This window comes from Silene latifolia, chromosome 8 (assembly GCF_048544455.1).
Source record: "Silene latifolia isolate original U9 population chromosome 8, ASM4854445v1, whole genome shotgun sequence".
NCBI classification, from domain to species: Eukaryota; Viridiplantae; Streptophyta; class Magnoliopsida; order Caryophyllales; family Caryophyllaceae; genus Silene; species Silene latifolia.
In genome coordinates this window covers 51,550,950-51,571,530 of record NC_133533.1, presented here as the reverse complement: position 1 = coordinate 51,571,530, position 20,581 = coordinate 51,550,950, and the positions used below count along the sequence as shown (strand labels likewise).

The following is a 20,581-nucleotide window of genomic DNA, read 5'->3' as shown; positions in this document are numbered from 1 at the left end:
TATGAAAGAGCCTCTTTGAAGTCGAGCCTTTTTGGAATCCCGATCGGGGAATTGGTGATCTCAATACCACGTATCCCGAGCTTTGTAAGTTGCATCGATGAGGAGGTGGACTCTCCTCCATCTAAAGGGAAAAATAGTGATGTTGAAGGGGATGGAGATGAAGAAGAAGAGGTGCGATGAGGGGATTGGCTCTCATCGTGTCCAAGGTGGCTTAGTTTGAAATATTTTTTGTTTTTTGTTTGTGTTGTTTTGGCTTATTCAGGGGGGGATGTTCCCTGAACAAATGATTTAGGATTTGTTTTGGTTTTTGTTGGCTTTGCCTGAACGGTGTGTTCTTTTTGCCTTGGAAGGATGTATTCCTAGGTCGGTTTGAATATATATGTCCTTTCCCTTCTTGATTTTCTTTGCTGTTTTTGACTGGAATTTGTACCTGTATATTCATGTGATATTTTTGTTAGAATAATGCCTGTCAGGAGGGCTTATGGCCCTCATTCCTGTGTTTATGGGGAATGGTGGCTTTTTTCGCCTGTCGGGAGGGCTTTTAAGAATGAGGGTGGTTGCGGTCGGGAGGGCTTATGGCCCTCACTGTCGGGAGGGCTTTTTTGACAAGTACTATGGTCTATTCCACCTTTGTACTTGTCTTTTTATATCTCGAGCTCGGTTTATTTTTCGGGTCGAGCGGCGGGTGCCAAATTAGAGCATTTTTAGAAATCTGTTCGGGTTGGGTGGAGTGGCCCTCAATCCCGAACATTTGTTTAAGCCTAAAGTATAACATATAATAAGTGAAAAGAAGGCGTAAAACAAGTTTTCAGGATTTGAAATAAAGTTTTAGGTGAAATTAAGAATGATAGGCAAGTAATTTAGCACATAGCAGGTATGAAACTTAGCACATGTATATAGGGTGAGTAGTTTTACCGCTTCTCGGATATGAAATAGTTTTAAGTGGAGAATGTTCCAAGATCCGGGGATCATTTCTCCTTCCAAAGTTTGTAGCCTGTAAGCTCCTTGTCCCACTATTGAATCAATTAAGTACGGGCCTTCCCATGTAGGGGCTAGTTTGCCTGCATTCTTTTCTCTGGTGTTGGGGAAAACTTTCCTTAATACCAGGTCTCCTTCTTTGAATACTCTGATATTGACATTTTTGTTGTAACTCCTGGCTCTTTGTCCGTTGGTAGGCGGCTATCCCGACTTTGGTGCATCTCTCGGTTCCTCTGTTAAGAGTAGGTTATCTTGTAATAGGGTCTGTTTTCTTCTATTGTGTTGCCGCTTCTGGTAGTTGGCACATGAATTTCAGCTGGTATTATCGCTTCACGACCATAGACCAGGGAATATGGTGTTTGGCCCGTGGGTGCTTTTTGGGTGTGCGTCTGTCGCCCATAGAACTAGGGGAGCTCTTCCGCCCATCTTCCTTTTCTTCTTTTCGACTTTTTCTTTGCAACGATTACTACTTTGTTGCTTGATTCTCGCTTGGCCGTTGGCTTTAGGGTAGCCTGGTGTAGATGTGACTAAATTGATATTCCATTGTGCACGTAAATTAGTTGTTCTTTTTCCCACAAATTGTGTCCCATTATCACGGACTATTTCAAGGTATTCTATATCTACATATGATATTTTTTGATGAATGATATGACATCTTTTTCTTTGACTTGCCTGTAAGAGTCTGCCTCTATCCATTTGGAAAAGTAGTCGGTCATTGCTAGCATGAAGACTTTTTGTCCGGCGCCGAGGTAGCTTTCCTACTATGTCCATGCCCCATTTCATGAATGGCGGGGGGCCGAGATGGAATGTAGTAGTTCTGATGGTTGATGGATATAGGGGGAATGGATTTGACAGGCTTCACATTTTGAGTCGTATGCTATGCGATCGCTCTCGGGGTTGGCCGTATAGTAGCCTGTCCCGAGAATTTTGCTTGCCAGGCTTCTTCCACCTTTATGATTTCCGCAGTAGCCATTATGTATGTCTTCTATAACCTGGTTGGCTTCATTTGGTTCTAGGCAACGTAAGTAAGGTCCAGCCTGAGACTTTTTAAACAAGATGTTATTTATAATGGTATAAGTGGATGCTTTGATTTTCAGGGCCCTTGCTTCGTTTTTATTTGCAGGGAGTATCCTCTGTAGGAACCAATCATAGTAAGGTTTAGTCCAGGAATTTGTATCTTCCTGAATAGGACAAATTTGTTCAGGCTTTTCTATGGTTGGTTCCAGCAGGTGGACGATGGGTATTTTGTCAAACACAAAGCAGGTGAAATTTGATCCCAGTGGCTAGGGCATCCGCCTGGGAATTTAAGTCCCTTGGTATTTGGTCAATGTCAAAGGTTTGGAATTTTTGCAAAGGTTTTGACATATTCCAAATAGAGTATCATTTTTGAATCTTTTGCAAAGATATACTCCTTTAACTTGATTGGAAATTAAGAGAGAGTCAGTTTTTACCTTGAGGTTTGCTACACCGAGTTCTATACATACCTTTAATCCAAAGAATCAGGGCTTCATATTCACCTCATTATTCGTGGCTTTGAACTCACAACTAATGACTGTGTGCAATCGGGTCTCCCTGTGGTGATTTTAGGACTAATCCTAGGCCAGTGCCTTTCATATTTGTTGCCCCATCTACATGGAGAATCCATTCCTGGTCTATTTTTTGTGTGTCAAGAAGGTTGACCTCTTTTATGAGGTCTGGTTCTAGGGTAGGGTGAATTCACCATTGCACGAAGTCCGCTAGTGCCCGAGACTTAATTGCCGTCCCGGGTTCAAAGGTTATATCATAGGTGCTGATTTGTATCGACCATTTTGCCATTCTCGCCGACAACTCAGGCCTTCTCGTGACAGATTTGATAGGCAAGTTGGTTCTTACAATGATTGGGTGACTTTCAAAATAAGGTCGAAGTTTAGTACAGAACATTACTAAAGCAAGTACATATTTTTCAAGTAGGCCATACCTGATTTCTGCATCTAGGAGACTTTTGCTTACATAGTAGACTGGATGTTGTTGGCCATCAATTTCTTTGGTCAGGACTCCACTTATCTTTGTTTCGTGATCGATAGGTAGACGTCGGGGTTCTCCTTTGTCTGGTTTGGCAAGTAACGGAGGTGTAGTCAGGTATGTTTTGAGTTCTGGAAGGTGACTCATGTTCAGGCAACCATTGGAATGCTTTGTTCTTCCTGAGTAGGTCATAGAATGCCTTGCATCTTACCGATGATCCGGAAATGAATCTATTCAGGGCTCGCAACTCGTCTGTCGGTTTTGAATATCTTTGACCGACTTGGGGATTCCAGTTCTAGTATGGCTCTTATTTGTTCTGGGCTAGCTTCTATTCCTCTTTTGGTCACCATGTACCCCAAGAATTTTCCTGAGGATACCCCGAAATGGCATTTGGATGGATTGAGTTTCATATTGAAATCTTCCAGGATTTTAAAGGCTGTTTCCAAGTCCCTGACATGATCTTCAGCTTTCTTTGATTTAACTACCATGTCATCAATATAGACTTCCATGGTGTCCCCTATTTGATCTTTGAACATTGTGTTGACCAGGCGTTGGTATGTTGCTCTGCATTTTTCGTGCCAAAAGGCATTCTTTGTGTAGCAAGATATGCCTCTTTCGTGATAAATGCAGTATGTTCTGATCAGATGGGTGCATCTTGATTTGGTTGAATCCACTTGAGGCATCCATGAATGTCGGGAGTTCATGTCCTCTTTGTGGCATCCACCATTGCATCTATGTGTGGGAGTGGAAATGGGTCTTTTGGACAGGCTTTATTGAGGTCTGTGTAATCTACACAGACTCTCCACTTGCCATTCTTCTTTTGAACCACCACTACGTTGGCTAGCCAGCTGGGGTACATGACTTCTCTTATCATCCCCATGTCCAGTAGTTTGTCTACTTCTTCATTGATGATGGCATGTCTTTCAGCGGCAAATTTTCTTCTTTTCTCTGGATGGGCTTATAAGACTCATCAACATTTAGTTTATGTGTAATAATATTGGCATCTATTCCGGTCATATCAAAATGTGACCAGGCAAAACATGAAGATTTACTTTTAAGAAAACTTACTAATTCTGGCCTGATATTGTCAGGGACATCAGATCCTACTAGTACATGCCTGTCAGGGTACTCAGGGTCTAAAATTACTTGATCAGTTTCCATTTTGGTTTCTGCCACATGAGTTGTCTGACAGGGGTACTGTAATTGCTAGGCGAGGGACTTACCTGTCTTGGAAGGCTTCAATGCCTCAGTATAACATTCCTGGGCAGATTTTTGTTCACCTTTAATGGTTGCTACTCCCCATTCTGTTGGTATTTTGATGCATTGGTGATAGGTAGAGGGTATGGCTCTTATGTTGTGGATCCATGGCCTTCCCAATATAGCATTATAGGATGACAGCGATCCAGGACTCCAAATCTTTCATATGAAGATACTCCTTCCACATATGTGGGTAGGTGTATTTCTCCTAGTGTGTTTCTTGTTTCTCCACTGAATCCTACTAGGACATTAGATTTCTTTATGATTTGGTTCTCATCAATTTTCATTGCTTTAAGGACATCGAGCATGATCAGGTTTATCAATCGCCTCCATCTACCAGGATTCTCATGACACGTGCAGTCCTTATTTGCATGGTGATTACCAAGTTTGTCATGGTGGAGGTCCGGAATGCCCCGCATATCGGTGTCGTCAAAAGTAATTTGAGGTAAATTGCTAGATTTAAAAGGAGATTTCATTTTTGACTCCCTGGCAATTTTCTTAGCAAAATTGAACTGGTCAGGCCACAAATTTCGATCCTCCATTGATGAATTTGACTTCATAAATGGGTGGTGCAAGGGGTAGGTCACGTTCTTCGCCTTTCTCGTGTTTCTTCTTGTTCCGTCATCTTCCTTGTTCTTTGTTTGCATCAAGTCTTTCAGGTATCCTTTCTTTTGGGTAAGCCACTTGTCTCCGTAATCCCAGGCATTCTTCTGTTGTGTGACCTATGTCCATGTGAAATTCACACCACCTGGTGGTGTCCTTTCTTGAGTTGGGGTTGTCTGACTTCTTTGGCCACTTGACAATGTCTCCCATGTGGTCAAGCCTCTTGATTAATCCTGCAATGTCAACAGAGAAGTTATATTCCTGGACAGGAGGATAAATATAGGAGTTACCTCGTTGTTCATGTGTATAGTTGACTTCTGATCTGTCAGGTCTCGCGTAGGGAGATGGCCTGGAACTGCTTCCTTTGTTGTTAAAGCTTTTCCTGTTGGTTTTGTCATATCCCGAGTTGTTGTCGGCATTATCGCCTTGTAGCCTTTGTCTTCTTCCACTGATATAGCCTATGGCTAATGCTTGGACATCTTCAAAGGTATGACAGGGCTTCATGGTCATTTCATCATAGAAGTCACTGTCCAGGGGTAGCCCTTGCCTGAAAGCTTCAATGGCTGTTCCAACATCACATCTGGGGATTGACACTTTTTCTTTGTTGAATCTTGTCATGTATGATCTGATTGATTCTCCAGGCTTCGTTTAACCCCATACAGGTCACTGGATCTCTTCTCTAGTTCCCTGCTGCTGGCAAATTGATGATTGAAAGAATTGACCAGGTCAGCAAAGGACTTGATGCTTCCATTTTGAGTTTATGTACCATTGCAAGGCGGGTCCATTCGAGTTGTTCCAAATCCTTTACACATGCAGACTTGACGTAGTTCATCGGGAATTGATCTTTGCCAAAGCATTCTTTGCTTGTAATAGGCAACATGGTTTTGTGGATCAGTGGTTCCATCATAGATTCTCATTGAGGGAATCACAAACTTCTTTCGCGTGTCTGTTTTTGCTATTTCATCCACGAAGGAGAATCAAGATAGCTTTCTGGATTTGCTTCTTCAATTGGGGTAGGAACTCCTGGGATCTTTTCAAATCTCTCATGAAGTTTTTGGATTTCTTGGAGCATAGCCATCATAATGGTCGTGTTAGTCCGATCTTGGAGTTCTTGATTTTGGAGTTCTCCGAGTTCGTTTCTTCTCCTGCTTTGGATGGAGTTGGAGTACCAATATTGGAGAAGTCAATGTTCCTTATGATGGAGGAGAATGGTGTGCCAGGTTGGACTTTCAATTTTGATCCTGAAGCTTTTTCTCCCAACTGTATCTTTAGGCTGGATTCTGATTCTTTCAATTTTGCCACTTCAGCTTCAGCCTGGATCATTTTTTGTTTCAGTTGTTCCATCTCCAACAACTGTTGTTTGGCAGCAGCTAATTGTTGCTCAATGCTATCTCCTGCCATTTTTTCTTAGTTTTTTGTGGTATTTTGATGGTGGGCTTTTGATTATTTTTGAGTTAGATGCCCCACGGTGGGCGCCAATTGTTTTAGCAGGATTTTCAGTGATCTAGAGCGTCCGCCAGAATTTATATGTAGGGTGATCTAACTCGAATAACTTGCCTGATTGGAATAATTAAATGTAAAGCAAACTAACAAATAATGACACAAGGATTTTATACGTGGAAAAACCCTGGGAATAAGGGAAAAAACCACGGGCACCAAGCCAGGAGTGATTGTTACTATGATTTTGGATAGCCTGACAGAGTATTGTTATATCAGACGTGACAGGCGAATATATTGCTTAAGAATACAAAGTATATGAGTAAAAGTGATGATATCTCAGATGATCCTTCTTGTCTTCCCTTTCTTTCTATTTATAGGTCGTTGCTTTCAATCCCTTTGTGCCGTTTAGGTTTTCCTGGTAAATAGGGAATGTGCCCTATTTACCCGGAGATGGTTGCTTCTTTCTTAGCCGTTGCTTTGACTGCTCCCTATATCTTTGCCTTCTGGAATTGGTCTTCCTTTTTTGTAGGGAACATATGAGACTGCTTGTTTGTTGCCTGCAATGGCCTGGTGCTTTATCTTTTCAGTGCTTGGTTATTTCTACTTTGTCTTCAATCAACTCCTGCTTAGTGCCTGTCGATCTTGGAGTAATGCCTGGTTTTGGATCTCTAGAGCCTGGAAGCTGTCTTTGGCTGTTGCCTGGCCTATATCAGGTCAGGCAGGATAATTTAGGGCCCAACAAGAACCATGAGAACCATTGTCCACCGTCAGATTTATTAATCCAGCGGACCTGATGATGCCACGCGTCCAACTTTCCCTTTCTAATTGGAGGTTATTTTTGTCAATTTACTTGTTCTTTCATAACATTCCTATTCTTTTTCCTTACTCGTCTTCTTCATTCAGCTGGTTCTCTTACTTTCCCAATTTTATCCGGATTTCTTTTAATCTAGCTACTCTTCCAATGAAATTAAGGTAAGATCGTTCAATTTCTTCTCCACTTCATAATTGTTTCACGATTATGTGTATTTGATTGCATTTTTCCCTTTGTTTTTCCTTCTAATTTAATTTTTATATTGATTTGTATTGTTGATTGCATGTTCATCTCTGATTTTTTCCTAATTACAGTTACATTAATTGTATTTTCAATTGTTTTGTTTTCTTCCTTCCAATCGTTTAGGTTTATTTTGTAGTGTTTTGTATTGTTCCTTTCAATCGTTTTACGATTCTATGTATTTGATTGCATGTTCCTCTATTGGTATGTATTTTTTTAGCCGCTATGAAGTATTTGCTAAGTTTCTGTAGAAGATTTTAGTTACTCTAATTAGAGGCCAATTTATTTACAAAATATTCTAGGTGAAGTGCATCTTATTTGTACTGCATGTTCAATTTTTCATCACTATATGTACATTTCCTATGTTTATAGAAATTATTGTCTTTCTATGCTGATAATAGGTTGGTTAGTGATGATAATCGCCCGAGTAGTTCTCGTCCTTCTAAAAGGCAGAAGTCTCGTCGTCCTGTGTTTCCATCTGCTGTTACACGCATGTCTCCAAAGGGCTTATTTTACGCCATTCATTATATGACGTATGAGCAATGGCAGGATATTAATGCAATTGGGTTTGGTGGTTTATTTTCGTTGGATGTTGATAGGTTACCTATACGTCTCGGCTATTGGCTTATTGATAATTTTAATCCAATAACAACTTCTCTTATGCTCTATGGTGGTAAGGAGCTGCCTTTTCGAGCTTCTGACGTACATGCGACTTTGGGTCTTCCTATGGGTCCTAAGCAAGTGAAGTTAGCTTCTTATATTGATGAAAGTGAAGAATTCTCAGAATTCTACCACCAATGGAGAAGTCAATTTCCTGGGACATCTGGAATTGTCTTAATCACAACACTTCAAACTTATATTGCAACAAATCAGGAATTAGGTGGTGATCAATTTAAAGTGAACTTTGTTGTTCTTGTTGTCTCTCTTATGATGAAAAACAACCAAAGATCTTATGTGAATCATCATGTTCTGAAGTCTTTAATGGATGTGAATGATATTGCTAACTACAATTGGTGTGAGTATATTTTGGATAGTTTGAGGAATGCCAAGCTGAATTGGGCAGTTAAGAAGAACTATTTCGAGGGCCCTCTGTTGTTTTTAATGGTATAATATTCTATCTATTTTTCAGCGTGTATTTTTTATTCTCGGCCAATTATTATTCTCCTTTTAATTTTTATACTGATTTTAATGTTTCTTGTTTAAATGTTTAGCTGTTTTACGTTGATCGGGTTGTTCACAAAAGGCGAACTGTTGATCAAGATTTTTCACTCTCACGGGTTGGACCACTACTGCTCTCTATGCTAGACAAAAAGAAGAGATGAAATCGTTTCATTTTGGAGAGGGGACAATAGAAGATATGATGGTGGAGAATGTTAATACACAATCAGGTTCAGTATCGCCTAATACACAATCTGGCTGCCAAACAAGTATTAAGGTAATCACTACATTTATATGTAAGAAAAATATTATGTACTTATGGTTTTGCTGTTCATAACCTATGGTATTTTCTGTCGGAACTTATGTTACACTTTTTACGAACTTATATTTGCAGATTTTACTTGAGTCCCTATTTTCATCTACTTGTTTTTGTGTAGGATTATATTCATGAACTTGCATTCAAAACCAAGGCTACTGCAGAGCATTTGGTGTCCTTAGAGTCCTTAATAAAAGATTGTCCACCTAAGTTATATGAAAATCCGGACATGAAGAAGTTGTGTAATGTGGCAATCAAGCTAATGAATGAGCTGTATGATGAAGGAGGATGTTCTCAGAATGTTGAAGTAAATGATGTTGCTGTCACTAATGCTGCTTCAGATAATCCAGAACATGCACTTGGGTATTCTAGTCCTACGAAAGTAACCTCGAATGCCACTCTAGATGACGAATTTTATGGCAGCGATGAAGTTTTACTTGCTATTCAAGCCGATGAAAAGTTTTGTTCAAAGAAACGGGTTTCTTCTAGGCCGAGAACTTCTCAAGTGACTTCATTATTATCTATTTCAACATCTTCAACTCATTGCTCTAACCCAAAAGTACATTATGCTTTCATCTTATATTATTTAATCACTTTAATTATTTCTTTCTCTTTTCAATATTATTTTTTGTGATTTTTTTGGTTTTTGTGTAGGAGTATATACATGACCTTGCTATTAATTCTGCACGAATGGCTGAAAATATGGTTATTCTTGAGAACAAGTACGAAATTGGAGCTACAAATTTCCCAGAAAATGAAACTATCAAACACCTACATAGTTCTACATCTTTATTATATCGTACCTATGGAGGATGTAATGAGGACACCTCTCCCTCATCTTGGTTCACTGATTCAAAAGAAGAAGCAGATTTAATAGCTTTTGCCAAGGCAGCCGAGGATGCATACAATAAAAAACGTGCAGTAACTTCTACAAGGCCAATCATTCAACATCAATGGCAAGCTGATGACAATTCCAATAGTGGTGTTATTCCTCTGTCTTTCGGTCTTGGTTTGTCTCAGGATGAACTTTTTAATAATCCAAAAGCTGCTTTGTTGTCACCAACTGCAAATGCTGATCATGATACAGTAGTGCGGAACATTTTGTTAGAAATATCTACTGACCAAAAGGATGAACACGCTGATAAAATAACAGATCAGGAAGGTGATGATCTCGTTCAGAAAGATGATGACAAGTCGTGTGTGGAGGTGCATGAGGACGCTAATACACAATCAGATTTTGAAAAGACGATTTCAGATGGTGATTGTGAACCGGATTCTGATTCAAGGCTTTCTCCTACCCGCTACCATGTTGTTACAAGGACGAGAGGTAATTCAGCAGCACTTTTACTAGAACTTCGTTCTCCTTTTATAGTTAGGGATGTTGATACAGTAAGTAGCCTCACCAAAGTGCAAAGACTTGTGTGTGACTATATATACGCAGACTTCGGACAAGAGAGCCCTTTCATAAGTAATTTTTCCTTGATTCCTTACTTTCCTTTTTGTAGCTACTGTTTTTATTTGCCATCCACTTGTAAATTATTTCTTGGTGATTTAAATGGGATATTTTTCAACAGTGAGAAGGTGTTCATGTATAAGGGCATTACTGCTATTCGTCCTCAGTTTTAGAGCCTTAAACCTCGAGAACTTGTGTCAAGTGCCGTCCTTGATTGTTGGTTTGCTTACTTGAACCATCGAGAGATAGCAAAGAGCGATTCAAGTCCATTGAGATTTTACATTAGTACATTCGTGCTCGTAAGTTCACTATTTGATTCTTTCTAAAATTTCTAATACTATTTATGTATGTATTGATAATTGTTTGTTATATTTTAATCTTTGTGTGCTTCCAGATTGTGTTTACCGATTATAAGAAGAATAAAAGCGATGAGAGTAGGTAAAAAAATTTCAAAAATGCAATGAATGATGAGTTGAAGCAATTTTCCAGGATTTCATTGAAATCTATTGACATGGTGATTTCTTTAAACCTTAATTCAATAATTAGTACATTTATTGATCAAGTCTAATCAATTTTTTTTCCCTACTTGTTAGTTTTTCTTTCCGGTCGCATTGAACGCACATTATTATCTCATGGTGTTTGACTTGAAGACCCCTGCATTTTACCTTATTGACAATTGGCTTACTCGCGCCAAAGTTGAAAACTGTTATGGTGATACCCCCATGCTCGTGGTAAGTGTTTGCGTAACAAACTGTTTGCACAGGTTTTGCATTGCTGTATATTCTTATGCATGTTGCCTTTGCAATAGGCTGCCGCATTTGGGAATTTTTTAAAAGAGACCAGAGACACTTATTCTAAAGGAGCTGTGGTGTGTAAGATTACTCCCGTCAGGGTTAATATGCCTTGGAGGACAATTGACAATGTTGCTGATTGCGGAGTGTTTACCATGAGACATATGGAAACGTTCATGGGTGATCCAAAATGGAAATGTGGTCTTAAAAAGAATGACGTAAAGGTTCATTTATTTAATTTTGCTTATATTTTGTTGACTGATTATTTCAATTATAGAAAATAGTTTTATTCAAACTATTCTATACATATGGGTTGCAACACTTTCCAAGCTTAGAGACAAATACGTTTCGACTTTGCTTCTTTTTAATGGGAACGAATTGTCTACAGAAGTTCTTCTTCGAGCAAAACACCATCAGAACCAGGTTCAAGGACTCCAGGTTCAAGGAGTCGAGAAAGATGGTGAAAAATGTGTTGATGATTCTAATGAAGCATAATCCCTAGATTGGGCACCATATGAATTTAATATCTTTTGTTAGCACTTGTTATCGCACCCTATGGTATTGTACTGTTGTATACACTATGTGAAAGGTGGCCACAACCATGTAATCATGTAATGTGATTTTTCAGAAAATTTCTCAAGCATTTGGTGTTGGACCAATTTCTTTTTTTTCGTTTGGTATCTGAGAATTTCTTTTATTGGACCAATTTCTTTGTTTTCTCATGCAATTGGTGTTGTACCAACTTCGACAAGGCTTCAACACGACAATCTTTAATGGCACAGTCGTATTTAACAAAGCAGCCAAATAAGAGACATTCTAGGGGAAGTGAGGCAATCAAATACGGGATTTATGAAAACAAAGCAAACGAATACAGGAAAGCACAATAAAGACTATCACACATTAAACAGTATACCTATATAGTATACTGAATTGTATTGCGTTTAATTTTTAGAATGAACGTGGGGTATTCTGAACCTGTAGCACAAATTTTCTGAATCTTTCATACATAAGTTCTGAACCTTTCATGTATATATCATAATGTGTAATGTGTCTTTGAAGAATGAAACTATACATGTAATATATAAGATTAAAAGCAATTTAGAGTCATAAATCATCTGTAGAACATCAATTAAAATTATCCAAAGCTTTTAGAACTCTTGTTCGGCCATTGACAATCAATCTTCATCCTCTGAATCTTCATACTGTGAATCTAATTCTTCAACCTTTTTAGAACATGTTCTTGAGTTGTGACCTTTTCTCCCACAAGTCTGGCATACTCTTTATTTTTTCCCGCTTTTCTCGAGCGCTTTTAGAACGCTTGATTGAATTCGCTTACCACTCCCCTTATTATGTGATTTTTGTGGAACTTGGATGTTTATCTCTTTAGGAATGCTGCACCCAACATACCTCTCCATTTCTGACATCGTGTTGAGGATTGGTGGCTCGTTGCCTCGATGTTGCTTTATCTCCATTCCGACTTCTCTAAGTTTATCTATTAACGTTTGTATGTCTTTCTCATTTTCTTCTGCAAGGCTGACACAAGAGTACATTTCTTCCCAAAGCTCATTTGTCATTCTTTTTTTGTTGTCTGATTTCCCAACATCCTCCATTTTATTGCCATGCTCATCAAAGACGGGCTTCATCAACGCATTCTTCGTCCATCTATTAAGAATATATTTGTCTGGAATCCTCCTTATGTTCTTATGATTTAAGACCCATATGACATGCTTACATAACATACCCATTCGTTGATACAAACAACAACTACAAATGATTTCTTCTCTACTTGCTGTAAATGCAACTTCCCATGTCTTTCTTTCTCGCTCTATGTCGTTGATAATATATACCTCTGTGCCGTCCGTAACATGTACGTCCACCATGCCACAATTGTACACTGCTGCACATAACTCATTCTGGAAATCCTTAAAAGTTGCATGCGTGTAAATTTCTGAAGCGTGTTTTTCTAACTGAACTGGAGTTTTCAGTGGAGATGTTGAGTGTATATTTTCCGATTTCAGTTTTGATTTTTTGTGGCGTTGTGCATCCATTGCACTCTCAAAAGACATCCAGAATTCAACAAGAGTCGCATGAGGTGTAAGAAAACGATCGAAGAAACTATTTTCACTCTCTGATCTTGATGTCACCCTCATAATACCCGCCATAAATTTTTCTCTAAAATATGTAGGAACCCAATCTTCTTTAATTTCGTAGAGAGACGATAACCAAGGATGGTCTACCAAATCATAATCAATCATGATATTAGCCCAAGCTTCTTCAAATTCATCAGGTTCACAATGATTGTTCCAAACCCATGCATTTAAACGCTTCTTGAAATCCTCATCTTGCCATAAAAACGCATCAACTTTTTCACGAAGTTTCTTCATAATATGCCACATGCATAACCTGTGAGATGTATCTGGAAATACTTCTTCAATTGCCGGTTTCATAGAAGGACATTGATCAGTTATAATTGCTTTAGGTGCACAACCCCCCATTGCATCAAGAAATGCTTTGAAAAGCCATGTATATGTTTCAATGCTCTCGTGTGATAGTAGCCCCGCTCCTACTGTTACACACCTTTTATGTTGATCAACAACAGTAAATGGTACAAAAACCATGTCGTACTTATTTGTACGAAAGGTGGAGTCGATGGAAAGCATGTCACCAAATAAAGCATAATTTTTCCTAGATATGGTGTCTGCCCAAAACAGCCTTGATAGACACTGTTTTTCATCAACTTCGAAGTTAAAATAAAACGTGCTACACGTCTCTTTTTTTTGAGAAAAATTATCTACCACCATTTTTGCATCAGACAAACCAATGTACTGTTTCATATCTCTCACAAAGTTCTTGAAATCAGTCTCGGTAGCACCAACATTACTATAACCTCCCGACAACTCTTTCTAACCTCTAAATGTTTTTACTGGCCCCATCTTTAACCGTGCAACTTTTACAACAAAGGTCTTCTGAATCGATGTCATTTTCCTGTTTTCCTTCATAAACAACATTGATGATGGTGATGCTAGAATATGGTTGTGTCCTTCATGGAATCCAGTAACCTTATACTTTCCATCTACTTGCAGCGAAAATTGTACCATAGCTTCACATTCAATACGAGTAATCAACCGCACACGATCTGTTTTTTTATCTTTACTCTCCTCCCTTGTTCCAGCCTTGTTGCATAACACTCTCCTCAACGTAAATACAAACATTTTCTTTTTCCTTTTTTTGTTGTACCCAATGTAGTCTGAAAGCCACAATGTTTTGCATATTCTTTGTAAAACTGAACTCCTTCTTCTATGGTATTGTATAAATCTCCTAGTTTAGGCTTTTTCTCATCTACGCATGGTGGAAAGTACTCCTCAGGTTCTTCTGGTAGAATAGTGCAAATTGGCGTAGACAATAATGTCGAAATCGCTGTACTAACTTCATCATGTGCTTCCATTTAATCTGCACAACTGGAAATTGAAAATATTAGTACACACCCATTGTTACAATCAATCAAACATTTTCTGAATCTATGATATACTAGTATTGGTGCCCGGCTTCGCCCGGGCTACCTCTACTTACTATTTTTTTTCCATTAAATAAAACTACTTAAAGTTGCATAACCCATAAATTTATCATTAATATATTTGTCTATGACATATCCTAAAATTACGATGAAATAAATTTTGAGACAAATTCACTACTCTCGCTAGTAATATTTTACTCTTATTAATGAAACAATGGTAATAACATTTCACTATTTGACCGTAATCATTGTTACTTTCACTACTCCCGCCGTAATTATTGTTACTGTCACTACTGCCGCATTAATATTGATAATTTCACTACTCCCGCCGTAATTATTGTTACTTTCACTATTGTCGTATTAATATTGATTATTTCACTACTCCCGTTGTTGTTTCTACCACTTTCACTAATCTCGCTGATAATATTGTTACTTTTACTATTCAAATGAGTGATTACTATCATATAACTATATTCAATGTTACTACAATTCTTTTCTTTACTGACGAAATTACTTTTACTACTTAGGTATGTAATTTTAAGAGGATTATATATTTATAAAAATATATTACATATATGAATTAAACCAAATCGAAAGAATTATGCAATATTATATATTATGTAATCTAACTTGAATTATTTATAACCTATTTATATTATATTTTTGTATGTTAAATAATTAACATCTCTATACATCTAATAAACTATAATAAAGTTTAATAAAATTGCATAGATTTTAAATTTAATATATAATTTTATGATGATAATAATTAATACCATAAGTGTGCATGTTTATATTAATTAATTATTTTATTTTAAGGAAATTGACCATCTTCTAGTCTCTATAAATATTTAGGAAAATTACCAAGCACCATCTTAATTAATTAATTATTTTATTTTAAGGAAATTGACCATGTTTTAGTCTCTTACAATTGTTTAGGAAAATTACCAAGCTTCTATATAATTTAATTTTAACCCAAACTATATAATATTTGCATTGAGATCCCTTAGTCGGGTCCATCACACGGTGCTAGTGATTTAAAACTATATAGTATAATTAATTTGTATAATTTTCTTTAATTACATTGAAGTCCCTTGGTTTCTGGATTTAATATATAGTATTGATATGTTCTGCACATTTACTATAAATGTTTTGTTATTTACAAAATTACTAGTAATTTGCCAAAACCAAATTAGAAAAAATACCATACAACATTGAACTCAACTGGGTACATTGTTTCACTACATGAGGTCCACTATAAAGTAGTTACAAGTACAAACTATCGTGGAGTATCTCACACCCAACCCAATACAAATTTCCTGAACCTACAGTACAAATTTCCTGAACCTATGGTATATATTTGCTGAACACTACAAAGAAGTACAAATTACGTGGAGTATCTCACACCCAACCCAGTACAAATTTTCTGAACCTACAGTACAAATTTCCTGAACCTATGGTATATATTTGCTGAACACTACAAAGAAGTACAAATTACGTGGAGTATCTCACACCCAACCCAGTACAAATTTTCTCAACCTACAGTACAAATTTCTTTGACCCTATGGTATATATTTTCTGAACCTATGGTATATATTTTCTGAACAACTTCTATTATACACATCATCTCTAATAACTGATCTTCCAACTCTGATCTTATAAAATTTGTTCAGAAAATATCCACACAATCAATCAAATATCTCTTTATGAATTTATGAAAAAATCCACACAATCAACCAACTCTGATCATATACCGATTTATGAATTTAAGATAACAATTACTGAATCCGTACAATTTCATCAATCAAACACCAATTCATTTAACCAATTCATTAATATAAGCTAACAAATAATGAATCCGTACAATTCCTCAATCAAATAACAATTCAATCCAAAAAAAAAAAATTGAACAAGTTTAACTAGTTGTTTACCTGGATATAATCGATTACTTGTTGTCAATTACTTTGATAATCTTCTATGCAATTGGTTTGATCATCCTTGTTTTTCGATTACGAAGAAAATTTGTGTTGTTTTTTGGGTGGATTTGTAATTGCAATGACAAGGTTATGAAATTTAGGCGTTTTTGACAAATAAACAGTGGCTTTTGTAAAAAGAAAGGCAAGCTAATTAATTTTGCGCGCGTTGATCTTAACCGTAGGTAGTCTTCATCGGATGGTCAGCAGTGGTTCTCATGGGAAGGTGGTTCTCATGGGATCTTAACCTATATATATATATATATATATATATATATATATATATATATATATATATATATATATATATATATATAGAGAGAGAGAGAGAGAGGAGTTCTAATGAGTCCAACATGTGCCATTGAGTCCATAAGTCCCTCTAATGGCCATTGGATGGACTCAATGGATGGTTGAGATGAATTTGATTAAGGGCTATTAAAAAGAAAAGGAAAAAAATGTGGATGGTTGGATTGAGATGGGTGGTTGAGATTGAAAATAACAAAAAAAAAATTACAACTAATCAAATTTCTATACACTAATTAATTTTTTCTTTCTCTCTCTAGCCCCTAATTAATCAGTTTTGAGTTTCAGATTTCAGAAGTGTAAATGTAATGTTGTATGAGTTTTACAAGTGTAAATCTAACATTTTACGAGTGTAAATGTAATATTTTAAGAGTGTAAATTTAATTTTTTGTGACGGAAATTTTGAATTTATATAATTTTAACATTTTACAAGTGTAAATTTGATGTTTTACGAGTATAAATGTAATATTTTAAGAGTGTAAATTTGATTTTTTGTAACGGAAATTTTGAATTTATATAATTTTAACATTTTACAAGTGTAAATTTGATGTTTTACGAGTGTAAATGTAAAATTTTAAAAGTGTAAATTTGATTTTTTGTGATGGAAATTTTAAATTTATATAATTTTAACATTTTACAAGTGTAAATTTGATGTTTTACGAGTGTAAATGTAAAATTTTAAAAGTGTAAATTTGATTTTTTGTGATGGAAATTTTAAATTTATATAATTTTAACATTTTACAAGTGTAAATTTGATGTTTTACGAGTGTAAATGTAATATTTTAAGAGTGTAAATTTGATTTTTTGTGACGGAAATTTTGAATTTATATAATTTTAGCATTTTACAAGTGTAAATTTGATGTTTTACGAGTGTAAATGTAATATTTTAAGTGTGTAAATTTTTTTTTTGTGACGGAAATTTTGAATTTATATAATTTTAACATTTTACAAGTGTAAGTTTGATGTTTTACGAGTGTAAATGTAATATTTTAAGAGTGTAATTTTAAATTTTTTACGAGTGTAAATGTGGTGTTTTACGAGTGTAAATGTAGTATTTTAAGTGTAAATTTGAAGATTTACGAGTGTAAATTTGAAGGTTTTAGAGTGTAACTTGGTCCTTTGAGTATGACTTTGGTCCTTTACGAGTAACTTTAGTCCGACTACCAACAAACACCACCACCGTCATCTTGCACCACCAACTCATATCCACAAAAAGATCTATAATAGATTTGAAAAAAAAAACAAACAAAAATGAGATATTTGTCGAGTGTAAATGTAAAGAAGTATGAGTGTAACTGTAAAGCCATACGAGTGTAAATGTAAAGAAATACGAGTGTAAATTTAAAGAAATATGAGTGTAAATTTATTAAAATATGAGTGTAAGTGTAAATTTGAAAATGAGTGTAACTTTAATATAGTAGAAGTGTAAATCTGAAAATGAGTGTAATTTTAATAAAAAATATGAATGTAAAATACTACTAGTGTAAATGTAAAATGATACGAGTGTAAATGTAAATTAATACGAGTATAAATGTAAATTAATACGAGTGTAAATGTAAATTAACAATAACACCAACAAATATTAACAACACGAGATCTGAAAAAATATACAAAACGATATTTGCAATATAAACATATAAAATGAGATCTAAAAAAAGCAATAACCCAACATCAATAACAAATTAACAACCACTCCATCCTTTTAAAAAAACAACAACAACAAATTAAAAAAAAAATAACAAAATCATCGACAACACAAACCAACAATAAAACCCAACAAAACCATAAACACACCAAATTATTCTTTAAAAAAACAGAGCAGATGACAACCACCCATCGACAACAACCTATCGGCCACCAGATCTGCCGCGTTCCTCTTGTTTTTTAATTAAACTCAGGTCTAGAAGTGGCGGCTGATGGCGTGCGTGGTGGTGTGATGGTGTGCGTGGTGGTGGCGGATGTGTGGTGGCTGATCTGGCGGTGGCTGGTTAGGAAGGAGGCAGTGTGGTGCGTAGTGGTGGTGTGTTGGAAAGTGTCGGGTGTGGGAGGTTGTCGTGGCGGTGGTAGGTTGTGTAGTTGTGGGAGGTGGCGAGGGTCGTGTTTTCAGATCTAAAGAAAAAAAAAGAAATTATAAAGGGTTGTTGTGGGAGGTGGCGAGGATGTCGCTGTTGGTGGTGGGAGGTGGCGAGGGTGGAAGTGGCGGCTGATGGCGTGTGTGGTGGTGTGAAGGTGTGCGTGGTGGTGGCGGATGTGTGGTGTGAGACATGAAGGAGGGAGTCGGTGGAGAGGAGGTTGTCGGGGTGGTGGGCTGCGGTGTGCTGGTTGCGGTAGGGTTTCGTTGTGGTGGTGCGTGGTGGTGGGCGTAAGGTGGTTGGTGGCGTAGGTTGGTGAGTGAGGAAGAGATGGGGTGGTGGCCGTTGTGGTGAGCTGGTTCGGTGGTTGACCGTGGTGGTCGGTCGCGGATCTGGTGGGGGAAGTAATTGGGTTTTGAATTTTTTGGGTGAGATTTTTTATTTTTTTGGGTTTTGAATTATTTGGGTTTTTGGAGAGATGAGAGGAAGGATATTTGTGAGATGAGAGAGAAGTGGATGTGAAAATAATTGATATATAGTGAATTAATTTTTAATTAGGTGGATTAGTGAGGTAGAGAGAGAGTGTGTCTTACATTAGCATTAATCCCTTCTTTTTGCACTAATCCCTTCCTTTTTTTCCCTTCAATCTCAGCCCCTCATCTCATCTTTTCAATGGCCCTAAAAAGGATTTATGGACTCAATGAATTTTGGTGGACTCATTAGATCTCATATATATATATATATATATATATATATATATATATATATATATATATATATATATATATATATATATATATATATATATATATATATATATATATATATAGGGTTAAGAACCTATGATAACTCTCTTCCCATGAGAACCATGAGAACCTCGGGTTGAGAACTTTTGTACCAAATGTACAACAATATTATACTAAAGGTTCGTAACCTATATATATATATATATATATATATATATATATATATATATATATATATATATATATATATATATATATGTACAACAATATTATACTAAAGGTTCAAAGATCGCAAAGCCGATACTTTGTTGGTGTCGAGAAGCGTTCACGTAACGACATTTCACCACTTTGCGTTGAATTGTGAATGTGTGAAATTGGAATGTAGCATCTTAAAGATTTTGAACATTCGGTATAAAAGTTCGAACATGAGGTTCTCATGGGAAGGGGGTTCTCATAGGATCCTAAATATATATATATATATATATATATATATATATATATATATATATATATATATATATATATATATAAGAGGCTTTTTTTTTCAGGTAATTCTAGAGACTCCAAGATTTTTGAAACACTCTAATTAAAATAATAATATTAGTCTTAGAAAAAAAAAATAGAATTTGTAAATATTAAACTTAATCTAAAAAGATAAGTACCATACTAGTATAGAGCCCGTGCTAAAGCACGATATTTTAGAATGTCATGTGTAGAGAACTTAACAATTAGACCTAATAATAATAATAATAATAATAATAATAATAATAATAATAATAATAATAATAATAATAATAATAATAATAATAATAATAATAATAATAATAATAATAATAATAATAATAATAATAATAATAATAATAATAATAATAATAATAATAATAATAATAATAATAATAATAATAATAATAATAATAATAATAAT

General features: G+C 36.0%; 2 protein-coding genes across 2 annotated transcripts; both read right to left on the bottom strand.

Annotated features, from left to right (window-relative positions):
• Positions 1-12,328: 12,328 nt before the first annotated feature.
• Positions 12,329-13,882, bottom strand: LOC141595160 (protein FAR1-RELATED SEQUENCE 5-like). Its single transcript, XM_074415131.1, has one exon. It carries the CDS (start codon positions 13,880-13,882, stop codon positions 12,329-12,331), a length of 1,554 nt encoding a protein of 517 aa, XP_074271232.1.
• A 69-nt stretch (positions 13,883-13,951) lies between these two features.
• Positions 13,952-14,493, bottom strand: LOC141595159 (uncharacterized). The gene is made up of 2 exons (XM_074415130.1): positions 14,259-14,493; positions 13,952-14,148 (listed from the first exon to the last, which is right to left on the bottom strand). The coding sequence occupies exons 1-2, from the start codon at positions 14,491-14,493 to the stop codon at positions 13,952-13,954; spliced, it is 432 nt and encodes a 143-aa protein (XP_074271231.1).
• Positions 14,494-20,581: the final 6,088 nt, after the last annotated feature.